The sequence below is a fragment of the Cibotium barometz genome, chromosome 34 (genome assembly GCF_041138505.1).
Source record: "Cibotium barometz isolate CiBa-2024 chromosome 34, ASM4113850v1, whole genome shotgun sequence".
NCBI lineage: Eukaryota > Viridiplantae > Streptophyta > Polypodiopsida > Cyatheales > Cibotiaceae > Cibotium > Cibotium barometz.
The window spans coordinates 32,268,272-32,293,330 of NC_141079.1; the positions used below are offsets into that span (position 1 = coordinate 32,268,272).

Sequence of the window (25,059 nt, forward strand, 5' to 3'; positions counted from 1 at the left end):
GAGTGTTCTGAACAAGGCCTTTATGAAGATTAGAAGCTCCCCACTCAGTTGGAAAGAAGTACTTTTAGGGGAATGTCATAACCTGGACCCCTTAACGTGGCAGTCTGTCAGAATGCTGCTTCTATGGCATGTCTGGAAACAAAGGAATGAAGCCCTCTATGAAATTAAAACTAATCACAATTTTTATCTTTTTCTTGACAGTGTCCGCAAGCTTATCATTCAGTTCCAACCAACTGGTGTTCCTATGGATGTGGTTCGCTGGCAGGATCTGCCATGGAGGAAGTGGAAAAAGGTTCTCAGCTCCTCGCTCTCCAAAAAGAAGGAATTTATGTTCCAAGGATTGGATCTCGAGTGTCAAAGAAGGCTTCAATACTCTGCTCATCACATTCAGGCATCGGAAGGCTTTCGAGGGGTTCTTTAAACCCTCTCGGTCAAGACTTGGGCTACTGTTCCAGTTGTTTTACCATGTACTGCATTAGTCTTTTGAAGTGTTACAATTCAAGTATCGCATCAGCAACTGGTTTCCATATTTCCAGTTTTAAGTGCTGTAGCTATCTCCACGATCTAGTGTTTTAACAGTTTTCCCAGGGTCCCCCCATGGACCTCCCTCATGGGGCCTTGTACTTCAACCTTTTTTAATATATTCTGCTGTTTTTACAAAAAAAAAAGTAGACATTGGCTACTTTATTGAATGACGCCAGCACGACGTGGGGAGGGGCACGTGTCAAAAAGGCATGCAAAATATCTAATCAAATGATGAGATAAATTCAACGACCTTAATCACCCCATAAGTTTTTTCTATTTTTCTCCACTCAACCTAAGGCGTCTACTTTTGCTATTAATTATTAATAGCAAGTTGGGCGCTTTATGGTATGCAAAGAGAATACTCCTAAATTTGGGGTGGCACTCTCTGTTTTCTTTGTGCTAGCACTATTACAAAGATCTACTATGTATTACCTTAAGCTCTAGGCTAGGTGTAGTCCCAAGCGGGTGCGCATGAACAGCCCTTGATAAGCTAGGTGGAGATTCTCAAAGCCAGCTAACATGCTTTGAAGTTTTGAACTTTCAGTACGTTTTCGAAATTAAATTCGATTTAAACAGGGGCAGCTGGGGCCAGGGCCATGTGACGATGACGTCAAAGACTTTTAATATTAAACTCGAAGGGACGCGAGCCTTATCCAGGATTGCACGTGGCAAGGCCCTTTATTTATCTGATCTTATCTCTTCTCGCCTCTTATAACCGAAGGCGCCATTTCGGCCACGTGGTGGGCGGCGCGGCTTGCGTGCATCGCTATCAGGTGTCATGGCTTTGCCACGCTGGCTCCACCACGTTGCACAGAAATTCCACGTATCAATTTCCACATAACAACGCTAGCGAAGGCGCCATTTCGGCCACGTGGTGGGCGGCGCGGCTTGCGCGCATCGCTATCAGGTGTCCGTGCTCACATGGCTTTGCCACGCTGGCTTGGCCACGTTCGCGCTTCACATGGCTTTGCCACGCTGGCTCCGTTACGTTTTACATAAATTCCACGTCATCAATTCCCACATAATACCGATAACTAATCCGCCCCCGGGTATAGTGTAATTTGCACCTGCAGATTTTTAAAATTACATTCAAATTTGAAACTTTAAGGGTAAACCTTCAGATTTTGAGGGGTAGTAGAACAAAAACCTTCAAAATTTGAAAATTTTCTTTATAAATAATTTCACAATTTTTAGATGAAGGTTTTTTACTTTTTGGGAAAATAGTTTTTTTAGAACACTGCCCCGCATGATTAAATAGTAATATCTAATTTAATGATTAAATAGTAATATCTAATTTAATGATTGAAGACTGTTGGTCCTTAAATGTCAGAGATTTTTTTTTTAGCAAAATTAAGAAGAAAAAATTGTCAGTGCTTTTAAAACGATAAAAAGCTGAGCACTGGCGTTTGTCAAAAAGGGATTTAATTTGTTATCTTTTAATTAAGGAAGGGCCACGTGTCGCTGAGGTGGTGAGTGATGATTGGTTGAAATATACAAATTAGGCTGGAAATTATGACAGGTATGCTTTTGTTTTGCTTAATAAATAACAAATAATTGATGATGATGATATGACGATATGATAATTAAGGGTAGCATCATGCCTTAAATTATTCTCATGAGAATAAAAATATATTTATAATAATAATAATTCTAAATTTTCTGGGCCCCCACATAAAACTGGGAAAACGGTGAAAAAATCGCTAAAATTTCTCTGCACCACGTTTATGAACACGACACATACGCCCCCCCTCTCTCTTTGACTTTCTCTTTTTATAGCTCTGCATGGAGGCAATCTCTCTCGTAATCCTAATTCGTAACTCCGTTTAATTCTTAATTAGTTACATAAAATAGCCCCGCTCAAATCCTTTGTGTAGATTTTTGCAGGCTTGAATGGCTGTGCTAATCATATCTTAATCCGTTCATGGCTACCTCTGAACAGCATCTGTTACGTTAATCACCATAGATTAGGGCCCTTGAAAACTACTGGCTAAGCCAGTAGGAGTGGATCATATCCTAATTACTGCAGATTAATATGCATTGGAGTACAATTATTGTGGTATTGGGCGGTTATACGCTGAGTTCCTGGGTGGTACGCGCATCTTTATCACTGGAGATTAGGCGCTTCTGATGGTAATTAGAGGTGTGATTATACCATGGGTTGCGTAATTGTGTGGTTTAGGCGGGATCTCAGATTGGACGACAACCCTGCGCTACGGGAAGCTTCAAGAAGCGGGAGGGCGGTGATCCCGCTCTTCATATGGGCACCTGAAGAGGAAGGGCAGTTTCAGCAGGGGCGCATGTCCAGGTGGTGGCTCAAGCAAAGCTTGATACAGTTGGCTCAATCCCTTGAAAGCCTTGGCGCCCCCTTAATCATCAGAAGGTCCAGCAACTCCCTGCATGCCCTCTTGGATCTAGCCTCACACACACAGGCTTCCCAAGTCTTCTTCAATCACCTCTACGGTATGTCAATCATTGCATATATTTCTCTTAATCATGTGTGCATATATTAACCTCAATCTGTGCATGAATTAGCCTTAATTCTACTGCATAAAATAGCCTTAATCCTGTCTGTGCTTGGTGCATCCTTCTTCGTCCAATACCTATTAATACAGCTTAATGTATGTTATGTGCACGAGTCAACATATTTTAATGTATGCAATATATATATTAATGTTTGTTCTAACTGACCACAGTGGATCTGCATGATTTTGCAGATCCCATCTCATTGGTTAGGGATCACAGAGTGAAAGAGGGGTTGTTGCAAGCTGGTGTGGATGTGAGGACCTTCAATGCGGACCTGCTGTATGAACCGTGGGAAGTGAGTGACCCTTCTGGCAAGCGCTTCACCACTTTTGATGCTTTTTGGGACAAATGCCTCACCATGCAATTGGAGCCAGAGGCACCATTGCTACCCCCAAAGCGCCTGCTCAGCTATACAGGTCAGTGCTCGTCTTATCAATGTAAACCTTAAAGTTTATGATGATCTGATTTACTTCCATACATTAACAATGATACACTGACTGAGTGCATTCCTGATGTCTTTGAAAGTTATGATGGATCAAAATGCACTTTCCAAGTGATACCTAAAACCAGTTAAATCCCTCCTCATATCCGGTGATGTGCCATCTACCAAGTACCCTAATTGTTGCAAGCAGTCTTGATGATTCCAGGTTATATCGCCAGCTGCACCGTAGAAGAAGTGGAGCTTGAAAACAATGCCGAGAAGGATAGCAATGCTCTCCTTGCAAGGTCATGGACACCGGGGTGGAGTAATGCAGATAAGGCTTTGGAGGTCTTTGTGGATGCCCATCTCCTACAGTATGCCATCAATCAACACAAGGTTGATGGGGCAACCACGTCCTTTCTATCACCTCACTTGCACTTTGGTGAGCTTAGTGTGAGGAAAATATTCTACCATCTTCGCATAAAGTCGGTATTGTGGTCCAAAGAAGGAAAGCTAGGTGGAGAGCATAGTGTTAACCTGTTCCTAAGGTCCATCGGATTCAGAGAGTACTCGAGATACATATGTTTCAACTTCCCCTTCACACATGAGAGACTTATACTGCAAAATAAGAGGCCATTTCCCTGGCGTGTTGATGAGAGCTTATTCAAAGCATGGAGGCAAGGCCGGACGGGCTATCCTCTTGTGGATGCTGGTATGCGCCAAATATGGGCTACTGGATGGCTCCATAACCGAATCCGTGTGATTGTGTCCAGCTTTTTCGTGAAGTTCCTGCAGCTTCCATGGACATGGGGCATGAAGTATTTCTGGGATGCTCTTCTAGATGCAGATCTAGAGAATGACATCCTCGGATGGCAATACATTTCAGGAGGTCTTCCAGATGGCCATGAACTTGACCGGATGGATAATCCTCAGGTGAACTTTTTAGGACGTACATGCAGGACAATGTATCTAATATGGAACGATGTAAGTAATGGCAATTTTCTAACATGTATCATTTTGTGTAGATGGAAGGATATAAGTACGACCCACATGGGGAGTATGTGAGAAAATGGTTGCCAGAGTTGTCACGGTTGCCCACCGAATGGATCCACCATCCTTGGGATGCTCCCCCCCGAGTACTTCGTGCTGCAGGTGTCGAGTTGGGATCCAATTATCCCCGCCCTTTAGTCGAGTTTGCGGCAGCCCGAGGCCGCCTCGAGATAGCACTCCGAGAGACATGAATGGGAGGGTTTGCTATACTCCAAAGGTGATACATTGGAGGACCCTCATAGGGGGGATGTGGTTACATATGCCAGTCCCCTCACATGGCAAGATTCTGCAGCATGCCAATGCTGAAAAACATATAAATCTGATGTGGATTGTAATGCCAATCAACGTCTAGGTCTTTACCCTTGTACCTATTGAGGACCTTATATAATTTCAAGTCCGTACACCTTTACTTTGCTGGGATTTGTGAAACATTTCCAGGTGCAGCACTGTACCAAATACGAGCAGAGTCTCTTATTATTCAGAATGCCCACCATAAGGACTGCGCATTGTGGATCTGCAGGGCTTAAGGTGACCTTTTTTTTATATACTGTAACCTCAATTTTAGAGTCGTGTTTTAAATATCCTTGGATACAACAGGGTGAGATCCACATGCACACACATGTGCACGTACGCACAAAATGCACTCACAATCACATAAGCACATGCATGCATACACACAATATATGTACACACATACATACAATCCCACAAAAAAGAAAATGATGATGTATGTACATATGTATACAGATATATAGTATATAATACCAACAAAATTGATGATGATTTTGCAGTGTTTTTTTTTTTGCAGATCAAGCAGGATATATGAACTTTCTCAGAGGGTCTAATGATTACACAAGGGTGCACTTCTGAAGCATTAGGTGAGGCTTGAACGGAAATTTTGGTGCAAGGTAGTTTTTTTTCTACACCTTGATGGTGGTTTTTTCTACTCCTTGGTGGTGGTTTATACAACACCTTGTTACCAGTCTTGGGTGAAACATAATTTTGCAAGATGTAGATTTTAGAGATTTCAGTTGGTTTTAGCCACAATGCAGATTCCCAAAGTACTCATAACTGGCATTGCCATGGAGTACAACTGGCATTGCCAGGCCTTGTTTTAGGTTTCAAGCTGATGGAGATTTATAAGTCTGCTGCCCTGGCAACCGGCTTTCCAAGCAGGAAGGGCCTCCCAGTGGTTTCCTTTCTTCACTTGCTGCAATACCTGTAATTATTTGCATTGGGAGTCGTTTTCTAACTGATTTTACTACTGCCATTTATGCTTCCTTGTGCTAGTGATTGCTTAGGAAGTCTGTTATCCTATATCTTTTTAATCTATGACTGTAAATAAATATTCCTTCATGTCAAGGTGCTTTCCTTTATCAAAGGCAGGTGTTTTATCTTGCTTTTTAATCAAAGTTTCTATTTCAACATGAGAAACTTTGCAACAATCTGGGGAAAAAAAACATTAAACCAAGCTAAACTTCTTAAAAAGACATTGTAGTGCGTATCTCATATCACACTAGGAATGCAATGTTTGTAGTAGTACAAAATTGTTGTCATTGGATGGCGAGGAGTAGCACTAGCTACCATTTGTAAAGGTCTTTGGGCTAGAGTGAGTTTTCCCATCATGTAAAAAAATGGTCTGTTTGTTTTCATTATATGCCTTGTGAACTTTACCTATGTTTGTAGTAGTACAAGATTGTTGTCATTAGATGGTGAGGAGTAGCACTAGCTACCATTGGTATAGAAGATGGTCTTTGGGCTTGAATGAGTTTTCCCATGTAAAAAAAGATCTCTTTGTTTTCACTATATGCCTTGCAAGCTTTACCTAGTTGTATTGGGGTAAGTTAATCTGCAATGTCTACCTTGGTTTTCTTCCATTTTCTTAATTGCTTGAGGATGTCTACCTTGGTTTTCTTCCATTTTCTTGATTGCTTGAGGATGTCTACCTTGTTGGCTTTGCTATCATAGGTGATTGTGTGAGTGCCAATCGCTTCAAGCTTCTTATTGTTGGCCATTTTCATTTTTTACATAAGTTGAGTTGCATGAGACAATTCCTTAGCCCATTCGTCTCTTCTACTCATAGTTTGAGAGGGGGAGGTGTGAAAAAAGTTCAAAGGATGTATGAGAGCAAATATCATTACTATATCTTCTTGAAAATAATTGTGGTGGGGAATTTGGAAAATTAATAATTATTACCTCTTAATGATAGACAAATACAATATTGATAGCCATGTGGTTGATAAGATGTGTGTGCAATTAGGTCATCTAATGATACCATCATCCTCTAGTACATTGCAAGTTGTTGGTGAGATCTCCTTGTGATGGGGACTCTACATGTTGCGGAAGGATATCTTGGATTACTATTGTTGACAAGTGAAGGATTGAGATCTTTGGGGTTGGGGTGTCTTTGCTATAAAGAGCGAGGTCTTTGAGGTTGGGTTGTCTATTTGCCATAAAGAAATTGCTCTCTCTCTCTCTCTCTCTCTCTCTCTCTCTCTCTCTCTCTCTCTCTCTCTCTCTCTCTCTCTCTCTCTCTCTGTGGACACCCCGGACGTTGAGGCCATATAATCACTTAATAGTTGAGTGATGATGTGGTAAATTTGTTACTTATCACAGTTGTGGGTCATGGATGCGATCCAAAGAAGTTTGCGATGGAGGTTTGAAAGGAATCTCCTTGGCTTTGGCTCCTTGGTTGTGTTAACTTGATGGTGATGAAGCTCTAGTAAGTACAAACCCAAGCATCTCTAGTGGCCTTATTGCGTAATCCATAAAATGGGAAGATTGGGGGAGTAGAGAGAGCTTGAGCTCTTGTAATAAGCGTGCATATGCACTCACAACAAAGGAGAAGACACATAGACGGATGGCTAAAACTTTTCTTGGTTTTTGTCAAGAGAGGTCTACGAGAGATGAGTGAAAAATAAGTATTATAATATTATGTACGAGCGGTTCATATTGTGAACACGTTAAGCAGGTGAGTTAGTAAGAAAGTATGTTATCAGGCTGGATTAGGTAGGTATAGTGTTGTTGTAGAATCATCACCTCTCGAAATACTTGCATGACTATCCTCATCGAGGTCAAATGGAAACTCACCCTCTTCTTGGATGAAAGAGGTATCAACATGTCTCTTCAATGCAATTTTCCTATTCCCCCTCGTGAGATTTCCTCTTCATCCATAAGAATCATAGTAGCCATCACCTTCAATGACTTTCAAACATGCTCGGGTAACTACTTCTCTTTGCATTTAAAACATAAACTCTTGCTCCTTAACTCTTCAATATTTGGATCATCCATCGTTTGTGTCTGCGTGAAAGGTTTAAGAAGTCTTCTTTCTTGTGACAAACCCATTGTCTTTCTTTACATCATTTTGAACTTCTCTCTTGGGTTGTCCACCTAGGTCCAAATGATGAATGAGAACTTAAAGGTAAAAGTGGGTGCTATGAAAGAGAAAATTTCACTAACATTTGACGAAGTATAGAATGGTTTTTGAGAGCGTATGATGGTATAAGATTTTTTATACTTAGGCTCATAAAGCTCACTAGAAGATTAGTTCTGTTATCTTCTAAACGTGTAAGTGGTGTAAAGGTGGAGCGGTTACCCAAGCATGTCACGATTATCAACTTGTGTTGAGCTCGAAATCTCAATATGTATTTTCTCCTCGAGCACAACTCATCTCCAAGACTCCAAGCATAGTGCGGATCTACGAAGCTTCTCTGCTCGAGGTCTGGGTAAAAATGTAAGCTACTTGCTTGTTTGTGTTGATGTACATGAGATTAGCATCTCCTCCCAAGAACTTATCTCTAATGAAGCGATAATGGACCTTTGTGTTTGGTCTTTGCATGGAACACTGGGCTCTTGGACAACTGTAAGCTACTAAGGTTGTCGCAATAGATGGCAACTTGGATGTTGATATGCACTCGCAAATCTCTTAGGTAGCTTGTGTAACCAATTAGCTACCTCACAAGTTATCATAGCATTCATGTACTCAATCTTTGAACTTAACAAGACATCTACTTCTTGTTGCTCTATGTAACATAACCACTTCCCAAGATGCTACCAGTCTAATTTGCACCAGTGTGTCCATACACTTGCGATTGTATACCACCCACATAAAAGAGGCCATAATCCATTGTGGATCTCATGTAGCATATTGTGTGCGCCTCATAGTATCCAAATGAGGCTCCCAAGAAACTTGCGTAAATTGGTCTTCTAACCCAATTGTGTAGTTCATCTCTAGTCTAGTGATGATTGTCATGTAGATCAAGCTATCTACTATCAAACCTTAGATTATCAAATCTTTGAATCCTTGGAGAAAGATCGCAAGAAGGAGATTGTTGTGCATAGAGAATCAAGGTTATAGAGCAGAGTTGTGCGAAATTGTTTTAGATTTTAACATTTTATGTGCAGTTAGTGCAGTTTCAAGAAAGTGTGTAAAATTTGGTGTAAATTTTAAGAGTTGTGTAATTAGTATCAGATTTTTAAGATTTGGTGCAGATTTTCAATGAAAGTGTAAAAAAATTAATTTTTTTAAAATTTAGTGTAAAAAATGGTGTTAGTAAGTTACTCTAAATCTTAATCTTGTCTTCAAGTTGATTTTATTGAAATTTGTATAAGATCTTTACATTCTGTGTAAGAAAATTTAATATCAAGTTTTATTTAGTCATAAATAAGTGCACAAGAAATGCAGAGAAGTGAATCTTGGTGTGTTGGAGTGCAAGAAAGTGCAAGGAAGTAAAAATGCTGCCAGATGTCAAGATTCTTGACAGATTAGACAAGTTGATGCAAATCTTGATGTATGCAAGTGAATATTGATACAAGCAAGGCATCCATGGATTCAGGTTGATAAATTTGTAGAAAGATGATGTACACAGATTAGAGATGATGTATGCAAGGCATGAAATGATGTATGCATGCACTATTAAGTGAAAATTTTTTGCAACTGTTTGTTGATACTTATAAAGTCCTATTAGGAGTTGAACCTAGTTCTCTAGCATTAGCTAGGGTGCTTCGTATGCCATAGGGCCTTAAAGTGAAGCAAGACTAGGACATTTCATTGAGGTTAGATAAGGAGTTAGTGGAAGAAGGTTCTCCTCCATAAGGAAAGCAACAAGTCTTGAGGTTGCTTAGCTGTGGTAAGATTTGTCTGTGTGGTATAGAAGAGGACATATGGCCAGGGGGTAAGAGCTGCCATAAAAGTAGGTCCATAGTTGGTACAAGAAATTTGTAAACCTACAAACCAAAAGCAGATGCCAAGTTAGACTCATCATTGGTATCACACCAAGCAGTGAGATAGAGATAGTGTGATTGCTTATGTATTTTGCAGCCGTTTGTTTTATAGCAGCATTGAACTACTTCCAGTGTGGATCATGGAGCCAAGGTTTTTTCTTGAAGCTCCTCGATCGAACTCAGAGACTCAATTCCTTTTATAGCAGGCATTTAGCTTAAACAACACACCCTACAACAGATTTTTACAGCAGTAGACGAAACGCGTGCACGTTCTGTGATTTCCATAGCAGCATCAAGCAAGTGACCAAGTAGTACATGGTGTATGACAACAGCCAGTTACTAGCCTTTCACATTTTGCATACATGTGGACAAGCTTCATTCCGAAAACATCTGACAGGAGTTTCCAACCGCTGACAATGCACGCATACAGGTGCTTGTCTTCAGCCAAAGCTCCCAGGATGGAGTAAGCAGATAGATTGCTAAGAAGAGTAACAACCTTGGCATAAAGGGCTAGTAAACAACACCCTACACCATTGGCCTTTTGGGAGTAGTACATTAAAGCTATGTGGCTGAAGCTTGTTGTTATGTGCATATCATATTATGTGCATATACTAGGAGGTTAACCCATTTTAGGCATGTGAGCATGGAAGCATGAGAACATACTTTAGTGAAACAAGGGTTAGACCTAACCTTGGGTTGGGGTTAGGGTCATGTAACTAAGGGTCACACATGAAAATGAAGAACTAAGAGTCACTTGAGAGCTCTCCTATATAATAGGAGCATGGGACACTCTCAAAGGATGTTCTCTTGTGTAGAGAATAGCATCTACTCTCTTATCATTTCATACTAGAGCTACGTGCTGCTGGATTGAAGATATACCTCTTGGTAGTATGGGACACCAATGTTGATATGTGGTTCTCCATTATCATGATGTGTGCATCCTTGCGTTTTTAAGGGTGATTAGGTCAATGAGTATATATCTGGATTATATGTGTTTATGCATAGTGATTAGCTAGAGAGATCTTTCGGATCTCTTGAGAGCTCTCCTATATAATAGGAGCATGGGACACTCTTAAGGGATGATCTCTTGGTGTAGATCATAGTATCTACTCTCTTGTCATTTCATACTAGAGCTACGTGCTGTTGGATTGAAGATATACCTATTGGTGGTATGGAACACTAAGGTTAAGTGTGGTTCTTCATTACTTTGATGCGTGCACCCTTGGGCGGCTCGGGGATGGTCGGGTGGATGAGTATATAGCTAGATAGATCTATGGGATTTTAACACCTGTGTTGTGATGTGAGTTCATTGTAGCAATATATAATGGAGAGACGAATGGCCTTGTGGTGAATCTTTAAACCACAACTCATGGTGGGGCATCTCTATATTTCAAAGGGATACCTCAGATCTAAAGTTTGGCCATATATGCAAGCTATGAAGATGTTGATTAGCTGCTTGGCTCAGCACCTTTACACAATGTTGACCTGCTGTGATGTAATTTCTTTTCATCAGTATTTCAGAACACTGAATGAGTTGGTCAGGCCAGATACTAATTGCTGATTGCCAGAATGAATATGTCTTTAGGCTTTCTTCTGTACAGATTTGGCGGAGCCTGTATTGGCCTAGGTTTGTGTTTGCTGGCTCACAATCTACTTTGCAAATCAAAGAGCCAAAACCAGCATTCTCTTGTGATCGTTGGGCTTGCATTCTCTTATGATCGCTCAGCCCAGTAGTAAGCATCACCACAACAGACTCTTCAGCACCGTTTCACAAGAGGCAACACACGGACCTACAGATGGGTGGATCTGCCATGCTGTGAGAGACAGAGGGACCTGCGAACGACGAGGAGAGTGATGCTGCAAACGTCTCAGTGTCTAAGCATCTCTACACAGCTTTACAGCGTCTCTGAACACGCTGCAACGCATTCAACAAGGGCAGGCGTTTCACATCATCACGTCGTTTCAACAGGCGCGCAGACGTTTCATGGTAACGACTGTAGACAATAAACATAAATGGCATTCATCGAGCAATAGAGCTCTCAGCTCTTGAGGGGAAGAGGGGTAGGCTTCATAGAGCAAAAGCTAGCGGCCAGAGGAGAGAGGAAGGAAGAAGCCATCATTGTCTTCTTCAGGCTCAAGTGTGGCATGGAGAGGTGAATGATGAGAAATAGGTGAACTTCAGGTTTTTACCCACTATCCTTTACACATTTGAGTCATTCACACTCTCCGCGGGATACGTAGCCCTTACTCAGAAACACGAAGTGTTGTTTTCAAAGATATAAAGGGGAGGGGTCGATGCCGTTCGCCCGGCGTGTTCCGGACACCTTGCTCTCGATTTTGGGGCATCTTGCACTACTCATTTACCTCGTTTTGCTTCCTGTTTGCTTCCAGGCAATCATTCCTTATGTACCTGGAAGGGAACACTAAGACCTTTTCCGTTCACATTGCAGGCAGCCATTCCATCTTGTGGCCATTCACATTGCATCCCACTTGAGCTATTCACATTATAGATAGCAGCCACTTCATTTTGTGGTCATTGTTTTGACCTTTGTTCGAGCTTTGTGGAGGTGGTTTGTGTGCTGTGTGGTCATTGTTTTGACCTTTGTTTGAGCTTTGTGGAGGTGGTTTGTGTGCTGTTTGGTTGAATTGGTGCATTTTGGGTGTTCACGCACACTTTTGGCCATTTGGTGCATTTTGAGCGTTCACACGTGTTTTTGGCCACTTTAGTGCATTTGAGGGTGTTCACTTGTGAGGCCTACCTTGTGGATTGATTTTGGCACTATTTTAGATATTTGGTGGTGATTTGCATTTAGTTTTGGCCCTTGTTTATGCGCAGGCAGTCATTCTGAGCATTTTGGTCATTTTGGCCTTTGCTCACATGTGCGGGTGGCCATTTGAGCATGTTGGTGATTTTTTTCCACACGTGGTGTGGCATTCTTAAGCACTTTTTTTTGGGAGGGGGGGTGTTTCCTAACTCTCGGGCATTGGCGGGGATGACATGGGGATCCATTACTACCTCTACTTCGCTACGATCGCCGTGCTACCCACCATCATTGTCGTCGTCAATCACTACGACTCCATCTCCCAGACGTTGATTGTGCGGCATCTGCTCATGTCCTATCACTCTGGCTCCATGCCCGTCATCTTGATCTACCATTGTAGGTGTGGAGATGTATATCATTTGCCCAGTAGTTCATACATACATTTGGCACATCGTGGCTTCAACCTCTAGATCCGTCTTCACCGCCGACATCATGCTATGATGACGCATCATATTTATGTCACATATGGATGTTTGAGCTTGAGATATTGTTGCCTAGCCACTTATTTGATGAGGAGGATATCCGTGCCAGATGGTCCAGACATTTTGCATATGGTAATTTTGTTGAGGATCTATGTAGTTATCTTTATATGGATGGTTCGGCATTACTGGCATGGGATGATGTATGTGGGGACTTGATCGAGTTCCTACACTCATGTGGCAGAGATGGCTATATACTCGAGGATGGGTATCATGATGATATGCATTTACTGGATAATGATGTGGATAGTGATGATCATACACACATGTGATGACATCGATGTATCACACCCACATACCCATGATGATGTATCGTGCACATATACATGATGATATTGATGTATCACACACACACACACATATACATGATGATAGTGATGTATCACACACATACACATGATGATAGTGATACACGTGCACATGTTGCCACACTGACACATGCACATGATGATAATGTATGTGATAGTGATAGTGAGAGTGATGTGTGAGTTAGATCATGTGGGCATGATCTTGAAAGGAGGAATGGCAGCATGCATTCTGAGCATTGTGATTGATGATACGCCTATGTTTACCTACCTTCTAGTGGATCATAGTGATGTATTAGGAGATAGTGATACATTAGACTACCATGGGGAGGGATCAGCTCTTAACTAGTGATGCATCCATTGCAGTTTGTGAGATTCGGGATGATGATACTTCATCTGTTGATGAGAATATGATAGTACATGAGGGGCATAGATTTGAGTTGCTAGTGCTAGATGAGTCAGGGTACTCTTTTAGATCTTCTATTCAGGGTGATATCTATGATTCTATCTCTACTCCTAGTTCTCATAGCTCTCATAGTATACTTGGCAACATTTACTTGGGTTTAGTGCATATACTTGGGCAGTTAGGCATTGCACATGAGCATAGCAATGATTGTGTTGAGGTTAGGCTTCGTAGGGAGAGAGGATTATGCAGCATATGGATCTAGAGAGCTTTGTATTTGATTTGGATATTTTCCTAGATCTAGTGATTAGAGAGATTGACCTATCTTTGGATATAGGTTATATATGGATTCCATTGATGGATACATACCATGATCATGATGATGATTTTAGAGATTGTGAGGATGACATGGTCAGTGATTTGATGGATGATGATCATATCCATAGTAGATCATATAGTATAGATCTTGAGAGATTTGCATTTGATCTAGACATCTCCTTAGATCCTATATTGTTGGAGATATATTTATCATGGGATATAGGTCACATAGGGGCCTCATTGATGGAGATAGACCATGTTTATGAGGATGACCTTGGAGGCCTCGGAGATGTCATAGATGATGATTTAGAGGATGATACCATTTATCTTTCGTGTGAGGATACCTCTTTATTTTTCAGTGATGATTATGATGATGCTGATGAGTATATTGATATCTTAGATCATCATACACACATATAGGGTTTTGCACATGAGGAGGTAGTGCATGGTTTGGCTCATGCCCATATACCTATTAATGTAGTGATCATGTTTTTGATATTTTGAGTGATGTTACATGGGATGGCAGCATTGGTTCACTCTTACCCTCGCATGATGTCGACCTTGAGATATGTTCTTTTGGCTCCTACGGATGTCGATATGATCCTGTTTTCTTTAGAGCCAGGATTATTTTCTTTGGATGTATTCTTTGTCACTTGAGGAGCATAGTTTTTGGATATGTGACTCGACATTCAAATGCACCTATGACATATGCCAGTCTTGGCCTACACGATGGTTGACATTTCGGCCAAGAGTTTTGAGCTTTTTCGGTGGATACCTTTCGTGTTAGATTCACATTGCGGTCGTGAGGATGGGCTTTTGAGTTTTCATTTCCCTTCGATCCTAAAGCTACTATTTCTTTGGAGTTGAGCTTTTCTTTTGATCCAGGGGTTACCATTATTTTAGCTTCAGAGTTGAGATTTCCTTTCGACCTAGGAGCTACTACCATTTCAGCTTCAATGGTTCGAGGTGTATACCATACATATCCGTTTGATCTTGGAGGATACTTGACTAGCTTCATCATCGACAATGGTTCCTTATCTTTTCCACTTGTACTAGATTATCGAGAGACCATTACCTTGGATTTTGCATGCCTCGGATTCCCTTTCGATCCAGGCGGTTACATAGATAGTGTAAGATTCCTCCCTCCAGCTTTTTGAGGTGTGCAGGTAGTATAAGAACCTCCCCTTCTGATCTTATAATTATTTTCCTCTCTGAAATAAAAGAAAGATCCTGTTTTATCCTGTTTTGGCCTAGAGAGAGAAAATGTCTAGAGGGAGATAATTCAAAATTGAGATATTTTTGGATATAGAAATCTTCCTAGTGTCTAAAATGGTTTCCCCTGAAATAGAAATTCAAAAAGAACTTTCCAATATGCAATTGGAATTAATTGAAAATAGGTAAAAAAAAAGGACCTTAGCCTAAGGGTTCAGATTTTCAAAAAATTTTAGATTATGATCCAATTAAGGTTCCTATATATGGAGGACCAATAAGATTAATCCAAATGTAGGAAGGAGATAAATTGAAGAATTAAAAAAAAATCCCAAAAATGAGTAAATGCTCACATAAGATGAAGAGTTGACTGAGTACAAGGTTTATTAGTTAAAAATTAAGAGATATTTAGAGAAAATGATGCATTTTTGACACCTAAGTGTGGGGATCTCCCCTCATGTGAAGGAGGCACCTAATTTACATGTGTGGAGGAGTTTTAAACTAAAAAATAATGAGATATTTTTATCTCTCCTCTCTCCTGTTTCAGCTAGATCCAAAAAGTAAGCTAAACTGACCTAAAAACAGGAGAGATATTTTTATCTCTCCTGTTTCAGCTAGATCCAAAAAGTAAGCTAAACTGACCTAAAAATGGTTAAAAATTGACCAAACTGATCTGAAAAATTTTAGAATCAATTTGCTTGGTTAGAGGCTTACTTTTTTCTATAAATAGACGCCTCTCCCTTTGTAAAAGCTTAATGGTGTTTATGCACTGTTACTTTGCTCCTGGTCCTAATCCATTTACATTGAATTTCTTGATAATTCAATTGTTTTTGGCTTAATCCTCTCCAAAGTAATTGGTGGCCACTCTTGCTTCAAACAAGAGTAGAACCCTAAATCCCTCAAGCCAAAGGAAAGCTTACAACTCTATGTAAGCTAAATTTTCTTACTTTTTAATTTTAAATCTATGGTTTTCTTGATTTTCTTGTTTTATAGTTGATTGAAGTAAATTCTAATGCTATGTCTTTGAGGAAAAGGCCACCCCCTTCTCTTCTTTACAATTCAACCTTTCTTAATCCTAGAAAGTTTAGTTAAATGATTAATTAAACTTTTCTTATTGTTTACTCTCTTGAATTCTGAAAATTGAGTAGATTAGAGTCCTATACATCTAGATTGGGTTAATTTAAGTTGAAATTAGAATGATAAAAATGAGAAATGGTTAGCTATACAAAGGAGGTTATGGTAAAATTTATCATAATTTTGTGAAAAAGAAAGTTTATTTTTATGTTATTCCAAAAGAGTAATTTTCATCGTTTGTGCATTCTAAAAGAAATATTATAATTACTCCATGTACATATTCACTAATGAATATGCATGGATATCATTGATATTAATTATTAAATTGATTTTATGCATAGAAAGATGCATAAAGGATTTATTTTTATTTCAAAAGTGTTATTCTCATTCAAATTGATTTTATGCATAGAAAGATGTATAAAGGATTTATTAGTATTATTCTCATTAAAATTGATTTTATGCATAGAAAGATGCATAAAGGATTTATTTTTATTTCAAAAGTGTTATTCTCATTAAAATTGATTTTATGCATAGAAAGATGCATAAAGGATTTATTTTTATTTCAAAAGTGTTATTTTCATTAAATTTGATTTTTATGCATAAATAGATGCATAAAAGGATTTTTATAAAAGTGTTATTCCCACTGAAGTTGATTTTTATGCATAAATAGATGCGTAAAGAATCTTTATATCAAAATTAAAATTCTCTTAAATTCTGTGTGTTTAAATTCTATGAAATAGATGTGAATGAATGGATGGATGGATGTGATGTGAGGTGAATAGATGTAATGAGACGTGATGAGAATCAGATAGATGTGAATGAATGGATGGATGGATGTGATGTGAATAGAGGTGATGAGATGTGAGGTGAATAGATGTAATGAGATGTGATGAGATGTGAGATGAATAGATGTAATGAGATGTGATGAGAATCAGATAGGTGTGAATGAATGGATGGATGGATGTGAAGTGAATAGAGATGATGAGATGTGAGGTGAATAGATATAATGAGATGTGATGAGAATCAGATAGGTGTGAATGAATGGATGGATGGATGTGATGTGAATAGAGGTGGCGAGATGTGAGGTGAATAGAGGTGATGAGATGATGATGTGAGGTGAATAGAGGTGAATAGAGGTGATGAGATGTGATGTGAATCAGATTAGATGTGAATGAATGGATGGATGGATGTGATGTGAATAGAGGTGATGAGATGTGAATGGATGGATGGATGTGAATGAATGGATGGATGGATGTGAATGAATGGATGGATGGATGTGATGTGAATAGAGGTGATGAGATGTGAGGTGAATAGATGTAATGAGATGTGATGAGAATCAGATAGGTGTGAATGAATGAATGGATGGATGGATGTGATGTGAGGTGAATAGATGTGATGAGATGTGATGTGAATCAGATAGATGTGAATGAATGGATGAGATGTGATGTCATGTGAATCAGGATGTAAATGAATGATATGGGATTATGAGTGGATGATATGTGATGAAAATGGATGTGAATGTATATGTGAAGAATTGATGTGAATGTATATGTAAAGAATGTATATGTGAAGAATTGATGTGAATGTATATGTAAAGAATGTGATGTGGATATGGAGGTGAAAGAATAGATGTGGATGTACGTGAAAGAATGTGATATGGATATGTATGTGAAAGAATGGATGTGTATGTGTACGTGAAAGAATGGATGTGGATATGTACGTGAAAGAATGGATGTGGATATATATGAAAGAATGGATATGGATATGTACGAATGGATGTGGATGTATATGTAAGAATGGATATGGATATGTACGAATGGATGTGGATTCATGTGAAAGAATGGAAGTGGATATGTATGTGGTGAAAGAATGGATGTGGATGTATATGAAAGAATGTATGTGGATATGTATGTGAAAGAATGGATGTGGATGTGTATGTGAAAGAATGTGATATAATGTGACATGAATATATGTGAATGTGAAGTGATAGATATGAATGTATGGATAGATGTGAGAAGTCGTACATGTGAACTATTGGATGGATGTGGATGAATGAGATGAGATGTGTATTGATGTGATATAATGTGGATAGAATGTATGTGATGGGATGGTTATGAGAATGTATGTGGTGGATATGAACAAATGAATGTAATGGATATGAATGAATGTGATGTGATGTAAATGGAGATAGATGTGATGTGTGATGTGTGATGTGTGATGTGAACGAATATGATATGATGAGATGCGGATATGGGTAGATGTAAGTGGATGAGATCTGATGTGGATAAATGAGAAAAGATGTGATGAAATGAAAAATGATGTGATGAGAATGGGAATACATATGAAATAAATAAGAATTGATGTGGAACAATATGGAATTGATGTGGAACAATATGGAAAGACGAGAGTTCGTTATAGAAACTGTATTTATGATCTGTTTTTAAATGACTGTTTTATGTCAAGAATGCTGGGGAAGCATTTTGACTGTCTTGTGAATGAGGTCGTGGAGACCTAATCTGATGAAGTTGCAACACCTAACGGAGAGTCAATGGAGGACATCTCGCATAGCAAGGTCTCGTCGACCGAGGTCTTGACCAGTTTCGGTTCGATTAAATGGTGAGCTTCCGGTACGGTGGATGAGGGACCAAGGAAGCGGCCTATGAGTGAAGCGCTAGATGACCTACGAAGGATCCTAGAGGGTGCTGACCATACGACGGTGCTCGGGCTCCGGGTCGCCGAAGATACACACACGTGCGTCGAGGAAGATATTGGAACAAGGAGTAAGAGTTGTTTTCTGAATTCGGGCATGGATCTGGTTGATTGACCTTGCTGGTCCCCTCAATGGTGGATGAGTCCATGGCTCTTTTATATGGATCTGTTGGTTGATCTTGCTAATCTTCAACAGAGATTCCATTTTGATTTTTATAAGTGAAAATATTACCGGTTACTATGAGCTAGGAACTATCGAAAAGGCCCCTGATGAGTGGACAGGTGGTGAGCGTTCTGGTTGCCAATGATACCATAGGTACACAGATGAAGGAAAAATTAGAAATTAGGATTCAATCGGATATTTTGGAGGATTATGATCAGTGACACTATGGTTTCATTAAATGATTGTTTTAAAGCCAGCTGATTCTGTGAAAAAGGCAATTTCATATTGGGTGTGTAAGTGGTGTGACTAGTTTTGAGTTTGGATGAATATCCGGCTAGGGGGCCTGGGAATTCTTTTCCCTGGTACCCGGGAGGAACAAAACCTAACCAAATTCTTAAATGGATCCCATCACTACAGTGGTTGGGCGGTTGGCTAACCCATGGGACTGATGGGGTTAGGTTGGACTGATGGATCCCTAAATTGAGACTCATTTCTGTTATGGTATGATAGATGAAATAAATCCCGGATAAAAATTGTTCTATGGAAAAGAATCAATGGCCGTGCCTCTCAATGAGGAAAAAAGTGTTGGTCTCTATGATCCAAGTGCAATCTTTTCCTTGATCTGACTACGGGACTTACGGGTTCGGTCAGATCAGTTCAGTTAATTAAGGCTTTTGACTAAGTTAGAGTAAAATTATCCTGGAGGAATCGCCCATGCTTTCCGGGCAAGGGAAGTTTTTTCGGGTTCGGTTTTGGAAGAACCGATAGATTAGTCTCTTGTCCGGATATCCGTTGGGGGGGCGAGGCCCCAAGTGAGGGACCCTGCCCCGCCCCGCGCAAGAAGTGCTACTTCCGCTGGCTAGCACCCCTGAATTCGTTGCGCGGTGGGGACAGGGATCTTTCAGATAGTCTCATCATTGGCAATGGGAGCCCTTCTTTGTTTCCATTTGATCCTGGGGATCATATGATTCATGTATGGGTCTTCCACTACATTGGCATTCAGCCATGGATGTGATTTTTGGATTTTGTACATAGCCACTTGTGTATACCTTTTCTTTAGGCACGACCACCCTTTGATTTCAAGGACGAAATCACTATGGGAGGGGATGGTTTGTAATGAAGTAACACCTTTAGTTTAGGTCTAGGACCTTGGTCATGGGATCAAGTATAAAAGAGGGCTCATGGACTATTATTGTACCTTTGAACTTTGTACCTTTCTACCTTTTGAAACCTTTTGATATCTTGGCTCCTTTCTCGGAGATGTCATTTCATGGTCTAGGGCTCATGGCAAGCTTGATAGCCATCCTCTTGGTGGGAGGTTAACTCACTTAGGCATCATGGTCATTGTATGAGATAATCCTTAATCTCATATTAATCCATGATGATTTGTTCCTAATTTGAGCTTTATGATTACTCCCTTTCATTTCTCATGGTTTCCATGTTTGGTAATGGGGCTGAATGTCTCCTCATAATCAATGTTGTAGGTTTGAGTAAAACCTTTGGCAACCAATCTTGCCTTGTACTTGCTAATGATTCCATTTGAATTATGCTTCACTTTGTAGACACACTTACATCTAATAGCCTTTTTATCCTCAGGCAAAGACATCAATTCTAATGTCTTATTTGTATCCAATGTAACCATTATTTCATCCATGGATTTCTCTCATTGTACATGCCTAATAACATCCTTAAAACATGTGGGTAAATCTCTTGCACAACCTTTGCCATCATGTATGCATAATGGTGAGCTACATAATCATCATACATTAATCTTTGAACAAGGTTTTTGATCCTACCCGATTTGTGTGGTTTTGGATCTATCCTTGGTGTCCTCGATAGCCTTAACCTTCCTTGCACTAGGTGGCATGATAGGTGGAATACCAAACTCCTCTCATCAAGGCTCTCCATCAACATATGAATATCCCATTGAAATGTCAAGCATACCAAGAGATCAATCTTCTCTTTACCTTTATGTGATGCACTTGTTTTGAACCTATAGGATTGATTTTCTAATGCAGCCTACCACTCCATCGTCTATCAAGAGACCCATTGCTAGAGGACTGTCTCGGTCCACTCAATGACTGTGATTTGCTAACCTGTATTCTGTGTAAGCACCTGCTCTTGTACAGTAGTTGCAATTGAGTATTTTTCATTAGCATACTAACTGCTCATCTTATCAAAGACAATATCCCTGCTCACCCTCATCTCATGTGTGACATGCTTATAACATCTATACTCCTTTTTCTTAAGATAGTAACCAATGAATATACATTTTTCAGCCTTTGGATCCAACTTACTGCGTAGCTTATCAGGAATGTGTACATATGCAATGTATCCAAACAATTTCAATTGCGATAAATTTGGTTTTCTATCAGTATACTTCTCTTCTGGAGTCACACCATGCACTATTCATAATATAAACTACAGTCACAAATTGCTTCAGTCCAATAATAGTGAGGCATGCTCTTTTCAGTCTCATCAACAAAAGAGAAACCTTTGCAATGTGTCTATTCTTCCTCTTAATAACACCATTTCATTGTGGAGTGTACGTGCATGTGAATTACCTCTAAATTCCATGCTTTCTCAAGTACTCACTAAACTCATTGGAGAAGCATTAGGGAAAATATGGACTACAAAAAGGGCCCTTTAGCTTAAGTTGTTAATTTTTTGGGTTCAGAAGGCTAAACTTGGCTGGGGACAAGCTAATGAATACTCTACTTTTGGGTCCCTTTTTAGACTAGTAACCCCAAGATCCTCTTCTATTTTTACTATGGTCCACTTAATTTTTTAAAAAGTTACCACTATTTTTAGAGTTCATTCTTATTTTTGAATTTTTTATGTGTGAGATTCCTTGGACCACTTGCCTTTTTTATGTGGTCCCACACCTCTCTCTTCCTCAAATTTGAAAAACGTAAGTATAAGGGATCATAAAATCAGGGTTTTTTTTAATTTTTGATATTTTTAATAAAAAAGGGTCCCTCAATCATATGTAACTCCCAAAAGTACCTTTTCAAGATTATTTTCAGCCAATAACTATCTCTTTCAAGATCCATATTTTTTCCATCATATCTCATGCATATATATGTGGTCCCACACCTCTTTCTTCCCCAAATTTGAATAACGTGGGTATAAGGGACCCTAAAATTAGGATTTTTTAAATTTTAACATTTTAACCTTTTTAAATAAAAAAAGGGTCCCTCAATCACATATAACCTCCAAAAGTATCTTTTCAAGGTCATTTTCAGCGGGGGACTTTTTTTTGCGAGCTTTTTTTGTCGAGATTTTTGGAGCAATGAACAAGGAGTCCAAGCTTTGCAAAGGACCATGAACTTACTATGAGCTTTGTAAGGGACCAAGAACTTACTTACATATAAATAACAAGCTTTGAAAGATCACACAAAGTCTTTTGATCCACATCATACTTATTGATATAATTACATATATACATATACCTATCTAAATTCATGCACCTCATACATATACACATACAAAATATACATATACATACATACATGCAAGAGCTACCTACATACTAACATATATACATACATACATACATACTTTCTTACTTACTTAAATATAAAAAACAATCCTTTAAAGATAAAAAATGTATATACCGATCTTTAAAGTTCCAAACCATGAAAATCTCGATTACAAAGTCTTTTGATCCACATCATACTTATTGATATAATTATATATATACATATATCTACCTAAATTCATACACCTCGTACATATACATATACATACATACATACATACAAGAGCTATCTACGTAGCACCCACTAACATATATACATACATTACATACATACTTTCTTCCTTACTTAAATGTATAACACAATCTTTTAAAAATAAAAAATGTATATATCGATCTTTAAACTTCCAAACCATGACAATCTCGATTACAAAGTCTTTTGATCCACAAATTATAGCATTCTTCTACGTGTCATCCCGACCTAATGAGAAATCTCCCAGACATGCTTTGGCTACCTCCATGTCATTCTCTATCCCCATATAGTGCCTTTTTAACTCTTGGCATGCACGTCCCAAGCCTCCACATCTCGCAAAAACGTCCAAGACACCATCTCCTTCACTTGAGAAGGTCTCCACTAGCCACCTACAATGAAATGCAATCATAAACGTGCATCTAAGTATTTTAAAAAAGTAGCTATGAAAATGAACAGAATGAAAATTGTCTCACCTAAAGAACATAGGAGATCTTTCTGCACCACCTCGAATGTAGCGCTCCAAGACCATCGTGCGTTGGAATGGATGCTTCTTATTCTTCTCAAAAATGAAATTTCGTTGAGCGTTGAATGACTTCTTTGAAACATTTTGCCCAGCCTCACGATCAATAATAGGGACATGGCAATTTACTCGATAGAACATACTAAGCGCCAATGTATCCACCTACCATAACGAGAAAACATTATATTTGGATATCCATACCACATAACATGTATACATAAAGGGAAATATTTGAGAGATTATGACTTACCCGTTCTCCATTCTCATACAAATAACTTGATTCCACATGAACAGACATTGTTCGATGCATGACCAATCCAACTTTCTTTCCCATGGAATATATTTTAGGAAGTTGATCCATTAGACTCAAACACACAAACCAACTCAATTCAGCCACAAACAAACCAACCAACAAAACTGAGTGTGGCACGTATCAATGATGAAGAAACTTGATTCCATGAGGGACACCCATCTGTATCTACATCAACAACCTATAAACCTGTAGGAAAGTCAGCCCATACGAGGCGAGCCACTGTATTTGAGGGAGCACCTCTATGAGATAGAGCCTTGGGAATCTTCATCAAGAACTTGGAGGCACATGATTTAGAGGATAGTCCAACCACCAAGGACATCTCTTATATTCCCAATCAGAAACCCCTCTCTCAACCCATTCCTTCGGGTACATTATTTCCGAGGAATTTGGATCTATCCATTCTTTGATTGCTTCCATCTCTTCGTCCATTAGACCTTGGCCAATGAGTAGCTGCACCTACCTACATATCCAAAATAAAACAAACAGCAATAAAATATTTTTTTTAATGCGTATATGTATTTTCTGTAAAAATAGAATGGCATTAGAAGATATATACCTGTAGACAACCCTCTTTGCGGCATTCTCCACCTCAGGTTGCTTTTGGCCTTTCTTCACTTTTCCAATCTTTGCCCACACCTCATGGAAGGCCCATGGTATGTGTTTCGATCGCTCCTCTTGCACCCATTGCATAAATGGTGGGACTTAGATAACATCATCATATACCAATAAACCCTCCAAAATAGAGTCCGCCTCCCCTATTAGCTCTTCCCAATACAACTCTTTCTTCATATGCAGCAACGTCTTTTTGTTATCCCCAAACATCTCCGAAATTACCTTGTCCTTTGCCCTCCCGGTCAAGCATTTGAAGCAATTCCGTCTTCCTATTTCAGCATCATACCAAAGCCATAAGAGATTAGATGTTAAGATTAGTTTATGTTAAGGGAGGTTTATTGACATGTGACATACCTTTGAGTTGAAATCCGAGATATGGCGACTGTGTAGAGCTTTTCTTTGGTCAGAGCAACCAATCCCTTCTTAGACCAATCATAGTTATATACGAGTTGAAAGAATGCATCACCATTGGATGGGTTTGCAATTATGAGCATCTTGTACGCTCTATCTCGAAATGTTTGCTCTACACCACGTCTGGCTTTCTCACATTTTGTCTCATATTCTTGCAACCCCATGGCATGTCTATCAATGCATGATATAGCTTACTTCACCGCATTTTCAAATGATGTCTACGTATAACGAAAAGGACTCATTATCAC

General features: G+C 39.3%; 1 protein-coding gene across 2 annotated transcripts; it reads left to right on the forward strand.

The window, feature by feature from the left end:
- The first annotated feature begins 2,255 nt into the window (after positions 1-2,255).
- On the forward strand, positions 2,256-5,881 carry LOC147618923 (cryptochrome-1-like). Of its 2 annotated transcripts, none has more exons than XM_086774058.1 (5): positions 2,256-2,985; positions 3,240-3,464; positions 3,696-4,402; positions 4,495-5,047; positions 5,311-5,881. In XM_086774058.1, exons 1-4 carry the CDS (start codon positions 2,679-2,681, stop codon positions 4,708-4,710), a joined length of 1,455 nt encoding a protein of 484 aa, XP_086630184.1. In that variant the 5' UTR covers positions 2,256-2,678; the 3' UTR covers positions 4,711-5,047; positions 5,311-5,881. The 2 variants fall into 2 exon arrangements, with proteins under 2 accessions (XP_086630184.1, XP_086630183.1); XM_086774057.1 differs by having other exon boundaries at positions 5,328-5,881.
- Positions 5,882-25,059: the final 19,178 nt, after the last annotated feature.

What these genes read in the sequence shown, in the direction of transcription:
- LOC147618923 (XM_086774058.1), top strand. Translation starts at nt 2,679, where the DNA reads ATGGGTTGCGTAATTGTGTGGTTTAGGCGGGATCTCAGATTGGACGAC. An exon ending in CTTCTTCAATCACCTCTACG is followed by an intron (nt 2,986 to 3,239) that starts GTATGTCAATCA and finishes ATGATTTTGCAG; the next exon opens with ATCCCATCTCATTGGTTAGG. An exon ending in GCGCCTGCTCAGCTATACAG is followed by an intron (nt 3,465 to 3,695) that starts GTCAGTGCTCGT and finishes TGATGATTCCAG; the next exon opens with GTTATATCGCCAGCTGCACC.